The sequence below is a fragment of the Tetrao urogallus genome (assembly GCF_951394365.1).
Source record: "Tetrao urogallus genome assembly, chromosome: 9".
Classification (NCBI taxonomy): domain Eukaryota; kingdom Metazoa; phylum Chordata; class Aves; order Galliformes; family Phasianidae; genus Tetrao; species Tetrao urogallus.
In genome coordinates, this window is record NC_136822.1 from 20,080,705 (window position 1) to 20,099,725 (window position 19,021).

General features: G+C 38.5%; 1 protein-coding gene across 1 annotated transcript; it reads left to right on the forward strand.

Moving 5' to 3' along the window:
- Nucleotides 1-2,046: 2,046 nt before the first annotated feature.
- On the forward strand, nucleotides 2,047-12,598 carry ZBBX (zinc finger B-box domain containing; the record flags this gene model as incomplete). The annotated part of the gene is made up of 16 exons (XM_079539763.1): nucleotides 2,047-2,114; nucleotides 2,627-2,740; nucleotides 3,055-3,148; nucleotides 3,541-3,589; nucleotides 3,733-3,842; nucleotides 5,344-5,508; nucleotides 5,938-6,097; nucleotides 6,700-6,820; nucleotides 7,339-7,469; nucleotides 7,678-7,781; nucleotides 8,100-8,239; nucleotides 8,410-8,579; nucleotides 9,472-9,621; nucleotides 10,227-10,463; nucleotides 11,489-11,627; nucleotides 12,523-12,598. The coding sequence occupies 16 exons, from the start codon at nucleotides 2,047-2,049 to the stop codon at nucleotides 12,596-12,598; spliced, it is 2,028 nt and encodes a 675-aa protein (XP_079395889.1).
- Nucleotides 12,599-19,021: the final 6,423 nt, after the last annotated feature.

The following is a 19,021-nucleotide window of genomic DNA, read 5'->3' on the forward strand; positions in this document are numbered from 1 at the left end:
AAATAATAATTCATTTCTCCCTTTTCATCAGAACATCTCCAGTGAAACATCTGCGATGTTGTTTTAGAGCTGAGAGTATTAGGACACGTTTTTTTTAGATTTACACTTATTATACAAACTGCGATTCTTTCTCAAGATCAAAAAACGCACGTGTGTTTCCACAGGCTCTCAACACAAATTGCCTGTCAGGGTAATATCTTGAAAACCGTGCTGTAACCAGGATGATGAAAGGAAATTACTGGCAGGCAGATTATACAGCTGTGTAACTTATTTAGTGCCTCCCAGCCTGAATGCCTATGGGACAGATGCAAATTCTCCAACTGAAACACATCTCAGAGCACATGCACTTCTAACAGACAGCGGCTCATGCTTATTAAGCTTGGTTTGGGTCGCAAGCACAGCGTGCTTTTGCCTCAAATGACAGCTTCTCTCCAAAGACTCTTTTTTTTTTTCCCCCCCATCCATTACGAATAAGGATCTGGCCGCTGATATTAAAGGTCGAGGCTCGGAGCAAACAAACCGAGAGACGTGATGGATTAAAACACGATTATCCTGTCACTCACTGTAGACATGCAACACAGACACCCATCGCTTTAACCACACACCCCCCCCGGCCGCAAGAAGTGCTCTCACCCCACACGGCTGTTCCGCCTCCCCTCCCCGCAGCGTGGAATGGAGTCTCCCGCGCAGCCCGCCCCTGGTGAGGTAACGCGTCGCTGTTGCCATGGAAACGGCTGTGGCGTCGCCGCTGCGGGAGCCGTTGGGGCGGCTGAGGCGGGATCTTCCTTCCCGCCTTGTGCCCAGGTTTCGGCGTAAGATCCGTGTTGGTGGACGTTCGATGCAGGTTGTGATACGTGCTGTAGTCAGCCTTTGGATTCTATGGGTTTATTAATGTGAGAAAGCTTGTCCGGATGCTGACTGCTCCCTGTGGTTTGAAACAAACTGCTGTGGTCTCGTCTGTTTCGCGCTAAACTCCACGAGCTGCGATCGTCTCGTCCATTTTGAAGCTGTTAAGCTGTCCTTCAATGGAGGAGGAGGAAATTTCAGCCAGCAGTAACCAGTTCAGTTTGCTTTTAGGTTCTCCTCCACCAGCTGCTAGTAATCACTGACCCGTGTCAATCCCTCAACTGAGATATCATTGAGATGCACTTTAATTGCACTAATGCTTATTTTCAGGTTTGTGTGAACGGACAGCTGAACTTTAGCTCTTGAGCTCAGTTACCCATTCGATGTTTCCGAAATAGCTTCTCCGCAGCACTGAAGTCCTGCTTTTAGCTGGAATCTGTCAACCAACAGCTGAAGAACCAAAGGTTTGTCATCTGTAAGTCTTTGCTGCTGTGCTTGCAATCAGCTGCTGGCGTGCTCCTTCAGCAGCCTGCTTAGCCTGGTGTTAGTTACACTGCAAATGTTCTAGAGCAAGGATGGATGTTAGGCTTCTGTTTGGGCTTCTTGCTGTGTATAAACTTGCCTGTTGGAAGAGTCCTTACCCCAGTCTGGAAATGCTGAGAGTAGGGAATAACTACTCTGCAAGTTACCTTCCCATTTTGAAACAATTTGGGTAGGACTGAAGACATTTATCATTATTCATATACGAAGACGTTTATCATTACAAATCAGCTGAAACAGTTTGACTTTGTAGGCGTTGATACTGTTTTCTCCTCAGTGCTTGGGTGTCCTTCCAGAAAAATGTATTTCACTGTGTATTAAGCTACTTTCTTTGACTTCAGGGAATTGCCCACATGACATTGAAAAGTAAGTTTTTTCCCTGGTATCATGAATGTAACAAGCTTTTCTTTCAACTAAATATAATCTAGAGTTGTTTTAGGTTTTTAGTGACACCATACAAACCACTTCCACTCTGCATTTCTCTTTCCATGCACTGGTATTTCTTGGCTTTCTAACAGTTTTTTTACTATTTTTAATTTCAATCAAATGAACATCTCATAAGGTTTCTCACTGTAGATGATGCAAATTCTCTCTCTCTCTTTTTATTTTTTATTTTTCTAAATTTTTTTATTTTTTTAGGAACAGACAATACTGGGAACCATGAACAAAAATAATTTTGTGATACTCCCAGGTTCAAAAAGTGGAACCTCTGTGAGATTAAAATCAAAGTAAGTTCATTTTATCTGACTGTGGTAGAAATGTTGTATCAGCATTTTTATTAAGTTGTCAAGAACTGTTAGGTGGAACAGCTTGTGTGTGTGCAAATGAAACACAGACAGAGTTGGATTAGTTTTAGATTAGCAAGATGAGCTTATATTGGAGAAGCTTTATCACTACAAAAACAAAGAAACAGCATTAACAAACCGTAAATATCTTCATGTTGTCTTCTGATCTGAGGCTTTTCAGGTCTTATGAGAGTAAAAACCTGCAGTTTACTGGAGAGACTGGAATCTCTGGATCTTCAGAATGCTGCTTCTTTCAGTAAAGCCTGCTATGGTAGGGCAGTCTTGGTTGTGAGAAGGTTCTTGACCTGCAGTTAAATTTGCACAGCAGTGTTCAGTCTTACTAGAGACAGAGGGTAACCTGCCTTTTCTTTTCCTTGCTGCTTTAGTGTCTTTCAGATGTCTTAATGTATTTCATGTAGTTCCTATTGTATATTTTACTACTGTGATTTCTCTAGAACTGTCAGAGAGTTGCAACTGGAGAAAATACAGTTGGAAATGGAAAACAAAGAGGTGGAGAAGAAATTACGACAACTGCAGTCCAACATGAGCAGAGAAAAAGAGGAGAGAAAGTAGGTGACGTTTCTGGGTGTAGACCCTGCAGTCAGTTAGCATACTACAGTCTGTACTAATAGCAATGTGAACAGAAATGATGAAAAGTATATGGCAGTAAGAAAAAACGTGGTGAAATATTCAGCATGCTCTTGACCTTTTCTTCTGGGGAACCTGTTGCTGCTGTTCTCAGCTGGTCCGTAGGGAGAGTTTTCCCTTTCCTTTTCCATCTTCCTTCTTGATTTATTTTATTTTTATCCCCTAAAATAAACAGTAATCTGTTCTGTTAGAGTTAGCACATGTTTAATAAGCTCTTTCTTGCCTTCATTCATAGGAAATCAAGTGCTTATCATTGGAAGTCTGGACAAGCAGGAGCAATGACTGTCCAAGCCCGATTTTTATCACAAAACAAAGAAAAAATCAATAAGGTAATAAGCTATCAACATATTTGCAAATAATGCTATTTAAAATGAGAGATTTAGGTGATTTGTGCTACGAAATATGGGAATTTTAAATACAGCAGGAATAAAAAGCTGAGTAATTCTGAGTAAAATTTGTGTTTCCTTTTGAACTAGAGGAACATCAAGCTCTGCCTAGCCATCTGTTGTTTTTTTAATTGCAATAGATACTGGATTGGTAAAAGCAGTGCTAATTTGCTGTTGTGAGAGTCCAATTTGGTATAGCTGGAAGTCATCATAAGCCTGCTGTAATAAGTCCGTGGCACTGTGTCTTGAGTAACTTGAGCTGAGAAAGTTCTTTCCAATATTTGTACTCTACTACATTAGTATGTAAATATATATGTCAACACTCTTTCCTGTAGGTTTCTTCAGGAAAAATGAAGTTGCAGCTACTGAAAGAACCACTTCAAGGTAATGGTTTCTTTATTAACTTAATTAAGAACCCACTAACTTCTGGCAGAGTATCGGGTTCTTGAAGGTTGCTGCGATTAAGCAGTAAAGAATAAATCAGAGATTGTGGTAGCAGGTTATTTGGTTTTGTTATTTTCCTCCAGTGCCAAAGAAAGAACCATTGAAGCATGAAATGTCAAATAATGGAGCTCACAAAAAACCTGAAGCAAAGGAGATGGTTTCTCCTCGGTCACATACTAAGAATGCAGGGCTGGTAAGTATGTGGTATAAAAGGTATCAGTAGAATACGTGCATATAAAAGCTTTGTAACAGTATCTAGGCATGATTATGTGGCATAGTATATAGGAAAAGTGTGTGGCCTACAGGAAGGAGTCTGGCATAGGTCTCTTCAGTGAACTCCATATGTGGAAATACAGATGTGCACTCTTAAAACACGCATTCAAGTCTGAATGTTAGTTTTTGTCTTATGCTAGCTTTTCTGTGCAGTGCTGTTGTATTGCAGTCAATGGAAGTGTGTTCCCTCTGCCTCCCTTCTTGGAGAGGAAGGAGGAATGTATTTTAATGATGCTTTTGCCACTGGGAAATGGTAATGTCTAGGAACTGAGCTGAACTTTCAGCCTTAGTTTTTCTAGCAAATACGAGATTTTTATACATATTTTACACTTTATTCAGCTGCTGGGAATAGTAAGTCATTTAGGGGCTGCTTGCTTCACTGGGATGGTCCACATGAGATGCCAAGTTAAAACTATTAGATGCACAGTAACTTACAAACAGGAGAAAAAAAATACGTATCTAAGACTATTTTGAACCGACTTTAAATGATCTGACTTAACTGGAATGGAATTCTTATAGTAATAGGGTTTTTCCACCTGTTTGTGTGAATATGTTGGTAGTGTTCTACACCATGACATCCTCTTCAATTCAATGACTGCTTTCAGTGATAACAGCTCAGTACACCTTAAGTAAAGGAAGGCTTTACGTGTTGATCTCCAGGAATGGCAGAGATAAATAGCTCTCTTATCAGGTCTTTAACGGCGGGCTTCCCCATTCTGTGTCTTCATTGGTTGGCCCAGCATGTGCATGTGGCTGAGGAAGACTTGAGATTGCTGCGATGGAAGCAAGCTGAATGGTTGCAGGCAAATAGCGCGTATTCAATAGTCTGTGCATATGTTGTACTTCTAAATACTTCGTACTTAAATACTTAGATAAGCAGGATGCGTTGATAATTCTGTCTGCTTTCTGAACTCGGGCTTGCTGGCAAAGTTACACTGGAAATCATCATTATGAACGATGAGCTTGTGTGTGTGTCTTTTAGCAAAGGCAAGCAGGAAGCCTACCCTCCAAAACTCCTCTGAACATTACCTGGCATCAGAACCACCTGCGTTTTGTTTCTCTTAGCTCTCAGCTAGAATTCATTCATTCCCCGCCTGTTCAGTGCGGTGACCGCCTGGGGACCCCGGCTGTCCCCGAGATCACCGCCAGGGGGCGCTGCGGCTCCACAACGGCTTCAGGCGGGGCAGCGGGTCCGGCCGCGATCCGCGGCTGCTCTGCGAGCCTCTGTGACTGCGGGTTATTGGATTGTTGTTCGGCACGCTTGTGTGAACTCTTCTCACTCTGTTGATTGTTGACGTTAGCGTGTGCTTGCCACCGTCTCTCTGCTTTCTATGTCTGGTTCTCTTGATTCTTCTATTGTGCCGTTTGGTGGGAAGTTTATTTATAACAAATAAAAGGGTTTCATGTTATTCCCTAAACAGACAGAAGCCAGTACACGTCCTGGAAAACTGCAAGTTGTTGATCCCTTCAGATTTACTTCATTGGTGAATGAAACAAACATTAATCATGAGGAGAAGGTGGACGGCAAGCGTGGGGTCACTTCAAACAAGTTGACATCCTCACCAGCGTCAGCAGTCACTGCTGAGGTACTGTGCAGTTCAAAGCCAAAATCCTTTTAAACCTTTGTGACACCTTCAGCTGAGTGATCTGAGGTTTCACTGTGTGCCGAGGGATCAAATTGTCAACTTTAACAGTCTAGTGACCTGCAATTATGTATATCTGACCTATATATGCAGGATGTAGGCTCTCTGACTAATGCTTTGTGCCTACTAAAGTATTTACTTTTTTTTTGCATATGCTATTTTTTCCCCCTTATTTTGCTCTTGACAGAGCACTTGAGTTTAGTTGTGGGCAAGATCACTTAACAATTGAGTGGGTTTGATTACCAGAGCAGCGCAGAAAACTGGGTTCTGCATTTTCTTAGCTGAGAATAAAAATGTTGGTATTATGTATGTAACCAGAGAGAGGATTGTTATCAGAAGTGCTGTATTAATGATGCTGTGGAACTGATTTAGGAGCTCTCTTCAGAATCAGACTGGACAGGTCTTGACAATCAGGATACAGGGATCTTACTAAATGGTATGTTTAATGAGGAAGAATCTGCGAAGATTTTTCAGGAAGCTTTGATTCAATGGAGGAACGGTAATCGTGACCACAGACCAGAACAGCATACTGGTGAGGTTCTACCAGGTATGATTTCTTTGTTGTTGTTTGAACTGCAATTTTAAAAACATTAGTAGCCATTTGGATAAGTTAGCAGCTATCTTAAGTAGCAAGGATGGGTTTTCTGCCAGAACAATGAATGTTTGTTCTTTCCTCTATGTTCTACTGTAAATTAGCAACAACCTATTAAGTTTTATGGCTACCACCACTGCTGAAAATACTGTGCAATGACTGGTTTTAAGATCTCATGCACCCCACTGAGATTATTTTTTAATTTACTTTTAGTAATAAGAAGTCAGGTAACAGTTAGATGCACAATCCTATCTAAACCTGTATAAAACCAGTGTTTTCTGCAAATTCTGACAGCATGAATTCCTTCTGGCTGAGTCCAGTAAGTGAAAACAAGTTGTAAATTATGCTTTAAATGACTCAAATCTCCCTTTATCTTTTTGTAGAACAGGATTATCCTGATATCCTAAATGATAGAATTGAGCAAAGGCTTAGCTGGGCATAGACTACTGGCTTGATGTTCATTCAAAAATAACGTACCTAAATATTGAACTTGTAAATGTAAATATCTGCATTTGTGTTGTTTTCTTTAATCATTCTGATAGAATCTGTGGAAAATCATGAGGTACAGACCAATCTTTCTGTTATGAAAGAACATGTCCAAATTCAGTTCAAGGAGAGTGGCCTAAGCTACATGGAGAAACTCTTGCTTAAGAAATACAAAAGGTATTGTGGAAGTGGCTGGTACTAGCAAAAGTAGTCAGAAATGCTTCATGGCATTAACAAAATTCCATTGGAACTTTGTGATGCTGGGGGATTGATTAGGATGTCTGTTTACTGGGTATGTAATTGTGCAATGTAGCCATTGTAGCCAGACTGGATGACTTCATATATCAGAATTACTGCAGAGTATTTGAAGAGAGTCTTTGCTGTCAATTGGTTGCAGAATTTGAAGGCCAATGATGATATTTGGAAGCCTGATTTTTATTTCAGGAATTTTATACAGGAAAAAGTGTGCCCTTTAAGATAGTGCTGTAAATATAACAAACACTTGCTGAGTTCCTGCAGCATGAGGTTATCCCATCATTCATTGAACAGAAGTGGCTGCTTTTTAGCAGTAGTAAACAGTATGGATTTTTTTTGGATGACATAAAAAAAAAAAGCTAACTTTTTAAAAGCCTGATTATAATTTCTTTTTTTGTTGGTGATGGTGGTTTGTTTTTCTTTTTTTCTTTTTTTATTAGGACTTCTGCTGATGAAATGCCTTCTAGTCGCCTTACAGATTTAAGGCCTGAGCATAAACCGACTGCATTACACAAAGCTGTGACTGGAGGAGAGGAAGAAGGAAATGCTGGTCATACAGATGATTTAACAGGTGTAGTAGATTTGTCATTGAAATTAAATATTACATATTTGGGAGGTAGATACTTTTTAGCTATGGTTTTTGAAATATACATTCTTAGACAGTTTCTGCCTGAAAAAAGCAAGCAACTAACTTAGAAAGTAACGTAATAGTTTGTGTTTTTAGAAATGTGTCACAGACATGAAAAAATAAAATGTGTTATATTAATTATATTTTGTAGTTGAGGAGGTGAGGAGATACTGGACATCTGTTTTTAGAGAGGAAGAACCCAAGAGTGGTATGGAAAGTGCGGAGTCATCTCTGAAAATTGAACTTCTTGACGATGTAAGTATGTGCTGAAGAACTTTGTAAGCCTTCACAGCTATCTTGTATGGTTTAAGTATTGACCTGTTGAAATCTTAAACTAGCAACGGCGTAGTAATTTGTAATGAAAATATATGCACACATTGCATCTTCTGATCATCTTCATAAAAACATGGAAACTGCAGCTTTCACTTCACAGTAATTTTCTCCTGTGGTGTCTGTGGATCCTTAATGTATAGGAATGACACAGAAATGAAGTCTGCAGGCATTTTGTCACTTTGGTTTGTGGTACTTAGACTTATAGTCTATTGCTGAATATGTATTTTTTTTTTTTATTAGTCTTACGACGTGGAGTTGGAAGAATCGTGTGACTTCTTGGTGTGTGAAGCTGAGGCTACAGGAATGAATAACCAGAGCAATATTGAACCGTTTGAAGAGTTTGGAAGGTGTGAGAAGAGATTATTTGTGAGAGGAAAGGAGTAATTTCTAATTTGGTTCATGTTAACAAGTAACTGACAGAACTTATCCTTAATAATTAGAACTGATATCAAGTGAAATGCGCAATTTTTCTGACATCCCAAAGTGTAGTTGGTAGGATGCGATCTGTTTTGGTGTATTTTACTCCTGTAATCTTTCCTCTATTTCCAAGTGCTTCAGCAATTGCAGATCAGCAAAATACAATGCCAGACCTTTTGCCAAAGGAGCAAAGCCATGCTGCAGCCATGATGAAGTCATCTTGTCACTCGACTTTTGTGGCTGATGCTCAAAGTCTTTCACCTTCTGATGGAAATCTTGTTTCCTCTGAAGAAATCTTGCAAGGTAGATTTTCATAGCTTTCTTTTTTCTGTTATATACATAAGTTTCATATGCAGTTCTATCATTCTTGTGATAGTCAGCTATTGATAATAGTAATTTTTTTTAAATTAACCATTTGTTGAGCTATGTGTGTGCCATGAGCACAACTTGTGTGGTAGTTATCTCACTTCTGTGAGCTTTTATTTGAACAATAGCTGCTCTAATGTGAGTTGTAGACTGGAAAGAAATCCATTGTTAAGCAGAATGTGATCTTACAAATCTGTTTCAGTGTACAGTATTAAACATGTGGCGCGTGTCTTTTTATCCTTGCCCATTGCAAGAGGCTTGGAACTAAATGCTCTTTAAAGATCCCTCCCAATTCAAACCATTCTATGATTCTTTTCATTAGGAAAAATGCTTTTATATTGATTAACTGAAGAAAAGTATAAATTATAATATTTGCTGTGTGAAAGATGGTCTCTGGTATAAGTGTTCCAGTGCCTGTTGCATTCAGCGTAGTCATGATGAATTCTTACACACATCAGTGGTTCCAAGGATCTTATTCTGTGTCTTAAGCATATGCAGAGTAGGGCACTTGATTAATTTTAAGAAATGTGTTGGTCTGTAAGGACCCTTTTTTTCTTAACCTTGCAAGTACCAAAGGCTTGCTCCAGCATTCAGGACCTAAAGTGTGTTCTGTTTGTACTTAATACAAGGAACTGTTTATGTGAGTCTTCAAATGGGGGAGGAGGATCGAGAGCTGACAAATGAGGTGCAGCTTATGCTTTTTTTATAGTAAGTGCAGAAAACTTAATAGATTTCTTCATATCACCTTGTGTTAAATGCAGCAGATACAGTAAATGTGCTTTAATACAAAATCAATAATGATTTTCCTTTAAATAATTCTTTATTTCAGGAGATGGGAGATGGGTTACTGACATGAGCTTAAGCAAGCAAGCTGATGAGTCTGTAGTTCAGGCTGTCTTAGAAAGTCAAATGGGCAGATCTTCAAGTGGTCTCAAGACTCATAGAATTTCTCCTCTGGTAACATGCAGACCATGCTCAGGTAAGAATAATAATCTCGGGATCCTGCTTTAATAGGTTATTTTGCCTAGTATTTATTTTTAAGCACATTTGTAACCTTGTTTCTTTAAAGCAGAGAATGTGTTTTATGGATCTATTTGTTGTAGGCGCCCTGTCTGTGTTGAAAGATGTTGAACTGGGAAATGATTTTGGTTTTTTGTTCCAAATACAGAGTAAAACAAGAAGAAACAACCACCAAAACATCAATATTACAAAAGTTTTGGAGTTTTGACAGGTATTTAAATGACAGGGATGGTTTCAGCTGCTTATAGGAGGACAATCAATACCTGACACTTACACAGCTTTTTTTCTTTTACAAATGTTCCTGACAGCCTTGGGTTGCTTTAGATGAGTGGAACATATGCAGTCTTTGAGTCAGTTTGACTTGTTCCAGCTAGGAAGCACAGAGTTTGAGATTTGTCTGTATGAGTAGTAACTGTTTAAATTAATGATTGATTTTAATCCATTTAGATCAACTCGTAATTTAAACTACAGGTTACGTCATTCCTTATTTTTATCTTTATGAAATCTTCATTATCTTTATGAAATCTTGAGTTTGCTACAAGTTGTGATCTTGTGTGATTTCAGGGAATGGTTCTATCAGACCTCGATCATCAGATGTGCTGCAACATAAACTGACCAGAGATTGTTCAAAATACACTCATCCAAGACCAGAGAGTTCACCTCTGCGTGCATTTAGAGCTAATACTGAGATATCAAAGCACAAGGATGTTGATGTAATTAAACAAGATGAGCATTGTTGGGAATATGCTGCTGACCAAGAAGCCTTACTCTGTCTGGAAAAAGAGTTACAAACTTATAGAGGTAAGTGGTAATATTGCTTTTTCCCCTTAGAGGTAAGGTAATGAAAGCATGTAGCTATTTCCTTATTTTTTGCTCTAGTATCAGTTAGATCTAATAATATGAAACCAATTAACTATGCAAGACTAGTTGAATTGTGATTTATTTCTATTTGATCATGCTTTAATCTACCCCTAGTTTAGTAGAAGCAGCTGTTTCATGCAACTGTCTTAATTATTTTATTTATACTCTGCGATTTCACTGCAGGGATCTGCAGAATATGTGTATGGTATCAGATAAAGATTTGCTTTCAAATAAGTATCCTTTCCTTCAATATGTATCCTTACCTTCAAAATGGGCACCTTAACTGTTGTTAGAAGCTAGATTTGTGATACAGGGCTAGCAGGAAAGGGAAAAGATGGACAGAAAATTCTATGAACCTATCCTGATGAGAACTGCCAGTAATGAGGCACTATGGATCTGATATTGTCTCACTTTGGGTTTGACTAGAGCAGCTTTGCTTTGTCTTTTTAAGACTGTCCCAGTCTTTATTTCCCCTTTTCATTCCACTTCCTTGGAATATTTTTCACATGTGTGGAAGCCTGTAGCAAAAATGTGTGACTAGCTGGAAAACTAATCTTGCATCTGTGTTATCTAACAACTCTAGGCTGTGGCACTGGCTGATTATCCCTTTGGATTAGTACTTGTTGTATATTCATTACTGTTTTAAGTGCATTCTGCCATTATCAGTCTGCCTTTGCTGCTGTACACCGAGGTCTCGTACCGGAGCTTACCTACAGTGTTTCTTATTGTGTTGGTGTAAGCAGCTCAGAACTGAACTCTCCATTATTTCTAATGATAGAGGAGCCATATAATAAAAAGTCATAATTCACTTGAGGGCTTGTAATGGCATCCTTTACCAGCTACAATTAGTTAAGCACTTAATGCTTTCGTTGATACTGTGAAACTCTTTAAAATTGATAGTGTAAATAATGTAGGTTTTATTTTCTTGGTTATATTAGTCACTGAAATGACTGCAGATATTTCAGATCCTCAAGAAAAACTTTACAGCCTAACTTCTGAAGATGTCACCTCCTCCAGCAGACGTTCAAGGAAGATATATGGAAGTGTTACAGATTTCCATAAAACCCTGGATCTAAAAGACTACAGCACAGCTGATATGCTTGGGTAAGCTAAATTCCTCAAGTATGTTTTTATGGTACTGTAAAAATTTTAATATGCCAAACATCTTCCCAGAACTATAAAACAGTCTTAACTTTCTGATTTTACTTTGTATACTTATTACTAATGTCAGCATGACCTATTTTGTATCTTGTTTGTTTTTTAAGTTGGTAATTGCATCTCAGATTAAGAGTAAAGCAATGTATTTTTGAGATCTCCAATTAGGAAAGTTGAGATTTAAAAAATAAAAATAAAAATGCTTTGTTAATATGCAGCACTGATATTCAAAATGAATGTTACAAGTCATCTGAGCTCTCTGCTTGAAAGATTGCTTTAAAAGGAGTTGTGAGCAAGTGAGACAATTACGTTTGACTGACTGATTTGTGATGTATCATTCACGTTGCTTTGGAGACTGAGGAGGATATTAGAAAAGGGGACATTCCCCAAAGTTCTGCTCTGCCATTGTTTTCTTATTATGATCTTGTAGCAAATAATGGTGAGGCACTATATATTGTGTGAAGGTAGCTGACTTAGACTTTTGTGTTGATACTACTGAAATTACAGTGCACTAGAAATCTAAACTATGTTTGCAGTTGGTACAGTTGGTGCTAACAAGGCTCACTTTTCTAGCTCTACCATTCTGGATTGTGGGATTTCTTCACTAAGGCATACCAGTGATAAGGTTGTTTACCTCTTCTTTATTCATTTACATCTCCTAAATAAAATGTGATAAAAGCTGAGGGGTTGAAACTGAATAGAGTAGGTTTTGGTGTATGCAAAACATACAGTAAAAGCTATTTAGTGCCTTTATTCCTGTGCATGAACGCATGTCCCTGAGGCTTTACACAGTTGCTGGAGGAACTTGAGCTGCTGAAAACCTCTGTGTTGTGTTTGTTTCAAGGGGCTGTGATGAAGACCAAATAGATGATGAGGAAGAAATTCTGGAGGATAAACGGCAGGTTCTTGCATTACAGTAAGCATGTGAGGAATGTAATGATTCTCTATCTTTGCACTTTGTATGAAAACAAAGAAGCAGATGAAGAGTAATTATTGAGTTCTGTTGATGTTATTTATTAAAGATTACTTTGTAAATTTGTAAATAAAAATGTTTAAAAATCACTCCACTTGGATTATTTTTCTTACTGTGGAAAAACTAACAGGGTAAAAGAAAACTGAAAAGACTTGTTGGGAGATGCCCTGCATTCTCAGGCACAGCAGCTCCCTTCAGCTTTCTTCACAGCGTGGTGGTGGTTTTTTCATTTGTTTTTGATGTATGTCTGAAATGTAGTGAAAGCTTTTTTGTTTGGTGCAATGCTTTTCTCCACTGTGGTTTTTATGATATTTTGAAGGTATCTTAATCTTTTCTCTGGTTTTGGTCACCAAAGAAGCGAAACTACCTAATTGCAAAAAGTTAGGACTTGGTGTCAAAAATGCAAGATTTCTCTCTGCTTGTGTTGGGAGACTTTGCAAGTGGGACTAACTGTAAGCTTTTGAATGATAATTGCTGTTATCACCTGACACAACTAAAATTAATGGAAATTTTTCACTGAAGCTTTTGTATAGAAACTTTATAACTTGGTTTATGTTTTTCCATCTGTTCCACTGCTGTAATGGTTTAAGTGGGGAGTTTGTATAAAATGTGGCTCTATGAATCTACTGTATGTGTATTTGATTGTTATTAACATTTCTGTTTTTAATGAAGGGATTGTGTCCATTTCAGTCATTATTCATCACAGCAACAATGATGATTAACTGATCAGTAAATAATGAAACCTGATATTAGGTGTCTTGTAATGAGGATCGTGATTTTCATCACCACATTAACATACGCAGGTAGTTTTACTAAGTTTGTTTTGCTTGAATGTTTAAGGGGAGTCTTTGAGTGCTTGTGCTGGAAACCTATGGATGTTTAGAGGTGGCAATTGACCTGCTTTAATGTAACAGAAGAAACGTTCTGATGCATGAGGTGGTTTCTGTCAATTAAACACACACTTATTGGTGTCTTCCTTGCTGCTATTTAACTCTAAAGTGGTGTGCAGTTATTTTCTGTCTGTCCCTTAATTATGCACTGAACACTGCATCAGTTTCTTTTACAGGAAGGAGTACTTGAGTGAGCCTAGCTTGTAAAGACTAGAGTGATTGGGCTGAGCAGACCATTGGTTTGACTTCCTGCTATGTTTCTCCTCTTTAAGGTGAGGGTGTATTTTTTCACTTTAGTTTCCTTTACAAAGTTTACCGTGTATCTATGTTTCATTACAGGAGCTCTTTGCCAGGAGCTCTAATAATAAAATCAGAAAGCATATTTTCTGCAGATTAAGTCCTATGCTGCTCTTTCATGAGTGCAACCTTTTGTTTCTGTTTGAGTTACCTTTCTGCTTGTTCCTGTTATGCTCATTTCCCTTGAACAGAGAGAGGCTGACTTCTTCCATGCTGTTCCCAACTCTTTGAACTAGGAAGCCAGTGAAGCATATGCTACTGTATTTGTGTGCCTCAGCAGTCAGATTTTAATCCTTTGTGACTGTAAGAAATTAAGAAGAAGACAGTGTGTTTAACATCTGGATTTACCAGCTGTGCCTTCCCATTCCTTTTATTTGAAAGAAATGGTTATGATAATACAGCTAACGAACTTTGGACTAAAACTTACTTCAAAGTGATAGTAGTCTCTCTAGTCAGTTATGCTGCAAGCATATTTCAGTTTTGTAATTTGAGCTTTAGAGTATTTCAAGATGTCTTTGTATGTTTTTCTTCAAGACATATTGGTCATCCAGTTAGTCTATCATTCTTACCAAAAAGAATGCCTGAACTGTAGACAGTGACTTCAGTTAAATGTGTGGTTTTACACTACACAAATCTTATGAATTACTGTGGCAATTAATTTAGATTTTGCAGTCTACTTTGAAGTGCTCAGTACTTAAATATAAAATAGTTTTCACACTCATGAGCATGTAGGTGAATCGCCATTGACAGAAGTTCTATTTACAAGTATTTGCAGGCTATCCCTAGAGCACTTTAGGTCTCTTGGCAGAGCACTGTGAATTGTATGCTTGCTGTTCATTTGCTCACTGCTGTGCTCAGATGGGGAATGCTCCATGCCTGTGTGCATGGGCTCAACAAGTGCATGAAGAGAAGCAGGAAGGGAACTGCTCCTATCCTGATGTGTGCTATTGCTATCTTAATTTAAAGAAAAAGTTACAAACAGCAAAACATCTCCTCTTGATTACCTACCTCCATGCTGATGCTTTATTTTAATTCACATTCTGTTGTCTTATAATGTGAAAATCTGTGCTTTTGTAAATCACTCAGAATTTACAAGTCAAACACTTTTGCGTGAATGACAACCAAGGATTTGTGCCTGTGAGTATCACTGCGTGAAGTGGGCTATTTAAAGCAAAATCTATTTGCTTTAGATAAAAGAGAAATAATCTGAATTTGAATGATATGTCAAAATGTCAACTGAGTTGTCAGCCGAATGTGGCAGCTGTTCCATTCTTAGGCTCAATTTATATAGAAGATAATGGAGGAATGTTGTAGCTGGCTTTGTTTTGTGTGAAAGTATTTTTATATTACAAATGACTTTTCCAGTAATTATCAGTAAACAGCTCAACTTTTATCAAAGTTTCTGTAAGAAAAAAAAAAAATGCTGGTTCCAAAATGTGAATGTCTATCCTTTGTACACTGTTGAAGGTCTAGCCCTATTTCATCCTACATTCTTTAGTGCTTTCTTTTGATGTTCTTCAGCTGCTCCTGTTTCCTTTCATTCCAGGGGTGTTAATCAAGATGCAACATGTTGCAAAGTGAAGCAAGTAAACATCTGTGTGGAAACATTCTCAATTCCTTCTCAGTTTTCTGTATCTTATATTATAGAGGGCATCTAGTACTTGTTCCTCAAACTCTGCATCTTGTCCTTATTCTTGTTTTTGTTTTTTTTCCCACTCTCCATTATAGCTGGTAATGAACACGTGGAGGCAGGAGAGAGAAGAGTCAAGGAAAAGATGTTTGCTAGCACTGTGGAGTTGGCCTTTAATAGAAAGTTTGATATTTTGCCTGTGTGGTACAGGAAGAGAATGTTTAAGAAATATCTGCTTTCAGGGCTCCGCAACTGAAGTCTCCAGGTCTTTCCATTCATACTGAACCCAAGGAAAGGCTCTGGTTTTTGTTTTTCTCTGTAGGACAGTCAGTGTCTTGGCCTCTGATCCTCAGTAGGTTTTCAGGCTCCAGCCTTTGTTTTGTTCATCAGTGTTCCTCTTTGCTGGCAGCTCTTGGTGGGGATGTTGCTAGTGCCATCTAAATGCTTCAGGTAGGAATTTAGCCTTAAAAATAATTGATTGCTACTATTTTCTGTATATGATAACTGAGAACTAAAAGCTCCCACAAGATGCGTGCAGTGTGGCTCTTTCGGTACAAATTTGAACTTCAGAAGATGTGTAGATTTTCCTCAAATGAGGAAGTTATATTGCTCATAAACCAAGGTAAATACAGCATCAAATAAAACCCAATTAAAATCAGCATGGGTTCAGATATTTTTCTCTTAGAAGATGAAGAGAGTAGGCAAAAGAAGATGAGAGAGTAAAATGGCATGAAAGCGTACAGTATGCTTACGTGGCTATGGTGATAAGGCATTATTTCATGTTTTGATATGGGGGAACTAGTACTAATATAAAAAGCTTGCCAATAAGAACAACAGCAACGTGTTTAGGTGTGCTAAGTACATGCATAGAAGCAGTCTGAATGATCTAATAGAGGCAGAGAATTCCACAGAGTTTATGGAATATATAGCAGCTTTAGTGTTCTGATTTTGGTCATATTCTGTTATACTTACCTCATTTAATCCATCTGGAATCGTGGCTTAAAAGCTGTATTTGTAGTAAAATGGATACCCCCACGTCTGTACTGAAGTGTTTCTAGGTACGTTATTTTGCAAGTCATGAGTCTTCTGTAGGGTTTGCTGTGCTCAACTGACCTTTCTGGCACAGCTCTGTTCTCTTTAGCAATCCGTATGTTTTGAAACAAGTCAATAAATTAAGCAGTAACAAATCACCAGGACCATATGGGCTTCACCCAATACTTCTGAGGGAACTAAAATGTGAAAATCTCAGATTATGCGACAAGTGTGGTATGGAAAAGGAGGCAATTAAGCGAGAAATAAGGCAAATAAGTACTGTCTGTGGGTGGGAAAGGACCTTAGTCAGAGGCATGGGTGGGGTTTTCATTTGCTGGTGGGAAATGTTGTAGTTCCTGGAAAATGTTAGCTGAATGGCAGTCAGGCTACTGTGTCTGTAACTCATGAAGATGTTTTATATGATGGTATTCAGCATAATTGGCACTGCAGATGTAATGATAGCTGTGTTTGAAATTCAAGGTATGCTGGGCATGCTGACTCGGTGTATCCACAGCCCAAAGCCTGCAAAATGAAGAGCAAAAGGAAGAAGTCAAAATCGGTGCAAACCTCATCTTAGAACAACAGAGTCCCGAGAATGGTGTTATGTAAGTTATGTTGCATAACGTGCTGAATTGTGATAAATAGATCTAGATGTAGCATCTCCTGAATTGATCATGAAAGAGGTAGGTGAGATATTTAGGTAAAGATTGTACCCCTTTTGTTTGATTGCTGTTGCTCGATACTGCTTTAAAATATTGTACAATCATACAAACTGTTTCTTCTGTCTATGGAGAAGGATTAGGAAAGGATAATAGCTAATAACCACCCCTTTAACAGTATGAGATGCATGGAGGAAAATTAAAGCAGTCAGTGAAGAAAACAGAGACTGAAGTAGCAATGTTTCTGTGTAAGTTGAGCCCAAAGTTGGGCCTTCAAGCTCCGCTATTTGATCCAAAGTCAGTCACAGCACTTCAGGTACTAGAATAAGTGAAACATCCACTGGCAGAGGCAGTATTGCCTGATGTATGATGGACACTAGTGACATCAGTACCTTAAAATCCTTGACTACATCCTTGACTTTATTTCATGGCAATGCAGCGCTTTGTGAATTCTGTGAATCGGCTGCACTGAGCCATACTGACATATGGCCAGATGGATCCCGCAGGGCTTTCAGATATGAGGGGAATACTGGACAGCAGTGGCAGACAGCTGTACAAGGAAGAGCTGTTTCATTCCTTGCCACATCAAGGACTCCAAGAGCTGCCCTTGCTGCAATAGGAAATGCAGAGATACTCAAAACAAGGAGATTTGATAAGAGCCATTGCTCTGTGGAATCCTCACAGCATAATTCATCCAAAAACAAAACTTTACCTGACTTGATACTTAATTTTTGCTTTCCTTATCTGAGAGAATTATTAAAATGAGTTATATCTTGTGACAAACTTTGGGATGCTTAAGGCAACACTCCAGTTTTTAATATTGTAGTTGCAGTATATCTGTAATACGAAAAAGGACTCCTTCCTTTCCAAACTACGATTGTTTTGTGCACTTGCTGATATCAGAAATACCTCTGCTTTTGCTGAGCTACCTCCACTGATAGTGATGTTATTTGTTTTCAGTTCAACCTTGCTGCAGTCAGTTGTTATTGCTTAAGGGCTTGAAGGGGATGATTACTTAAGTCAGGGAACAGTTTAACATAGGTAGAATGCAAGGATGTTTCTAAGGAAGGAGATAATGGAGTCAGCTTTAACACTTGCTGCACACAGCAGCAAGTTCTTGCCTGTCCTTCACAGGCCATGTCTGTCTATCAAAAATGTGAGCGTGCATCTTGCTCACGTATTCCAACTTTTCAATTTCATTTTGGGAGAGAGGGAGGTAGAAGTAATCCTCATCTTTTCTAGGGATAGCTGCATCATCTTTTCCTCATTGCTTTCTCATTTATCCTTAGCTTTAGAAAGGAGGGCATCTGTGAGTCTGAATAAACATTTAAGGACAAGGAGTAATAAAACAGTGTTTTATGAATGTGAACTCTTTCATGACAGTGCATGTTTACTTGGAGACCCACAAGGAATTCCAGAGGCCTTCTGCCATCAGCCTGGAATGGTGGTGGTGCTTAGACCAGTATCAGTCACTGCTTACTGTTCTTATGGTCTGCTCAGTGTATTGGGAGTAGCTACTCTGTGCAAATAAACATCATCTCTAGAATTTAGCAAATATGTCTTAATTTGGATAAGCATAACTGAAGATCAAGTTAATTTGGTAAATTCTAACAAAAACACTTTAAGGGAACAAGACTAGTTAAGTTAAATGAATAGGAGTGAATTAAGGCAATTGCAAGATCTGCTTGTTGTGTCATATTTAGGTTTGTGTCGGCACGTTTAGGTCTTTGCTCCTGATTATATCCAGATGTTGAAGAAGAGAGAAAAGAAACCTGAACAGATTCACGAGCAGGGTAACTGTCTATCAGTTTGGAAGGAAAGTATCCTATGTCTATTGATTGAGGCTGTTGGAGGAAATCAAT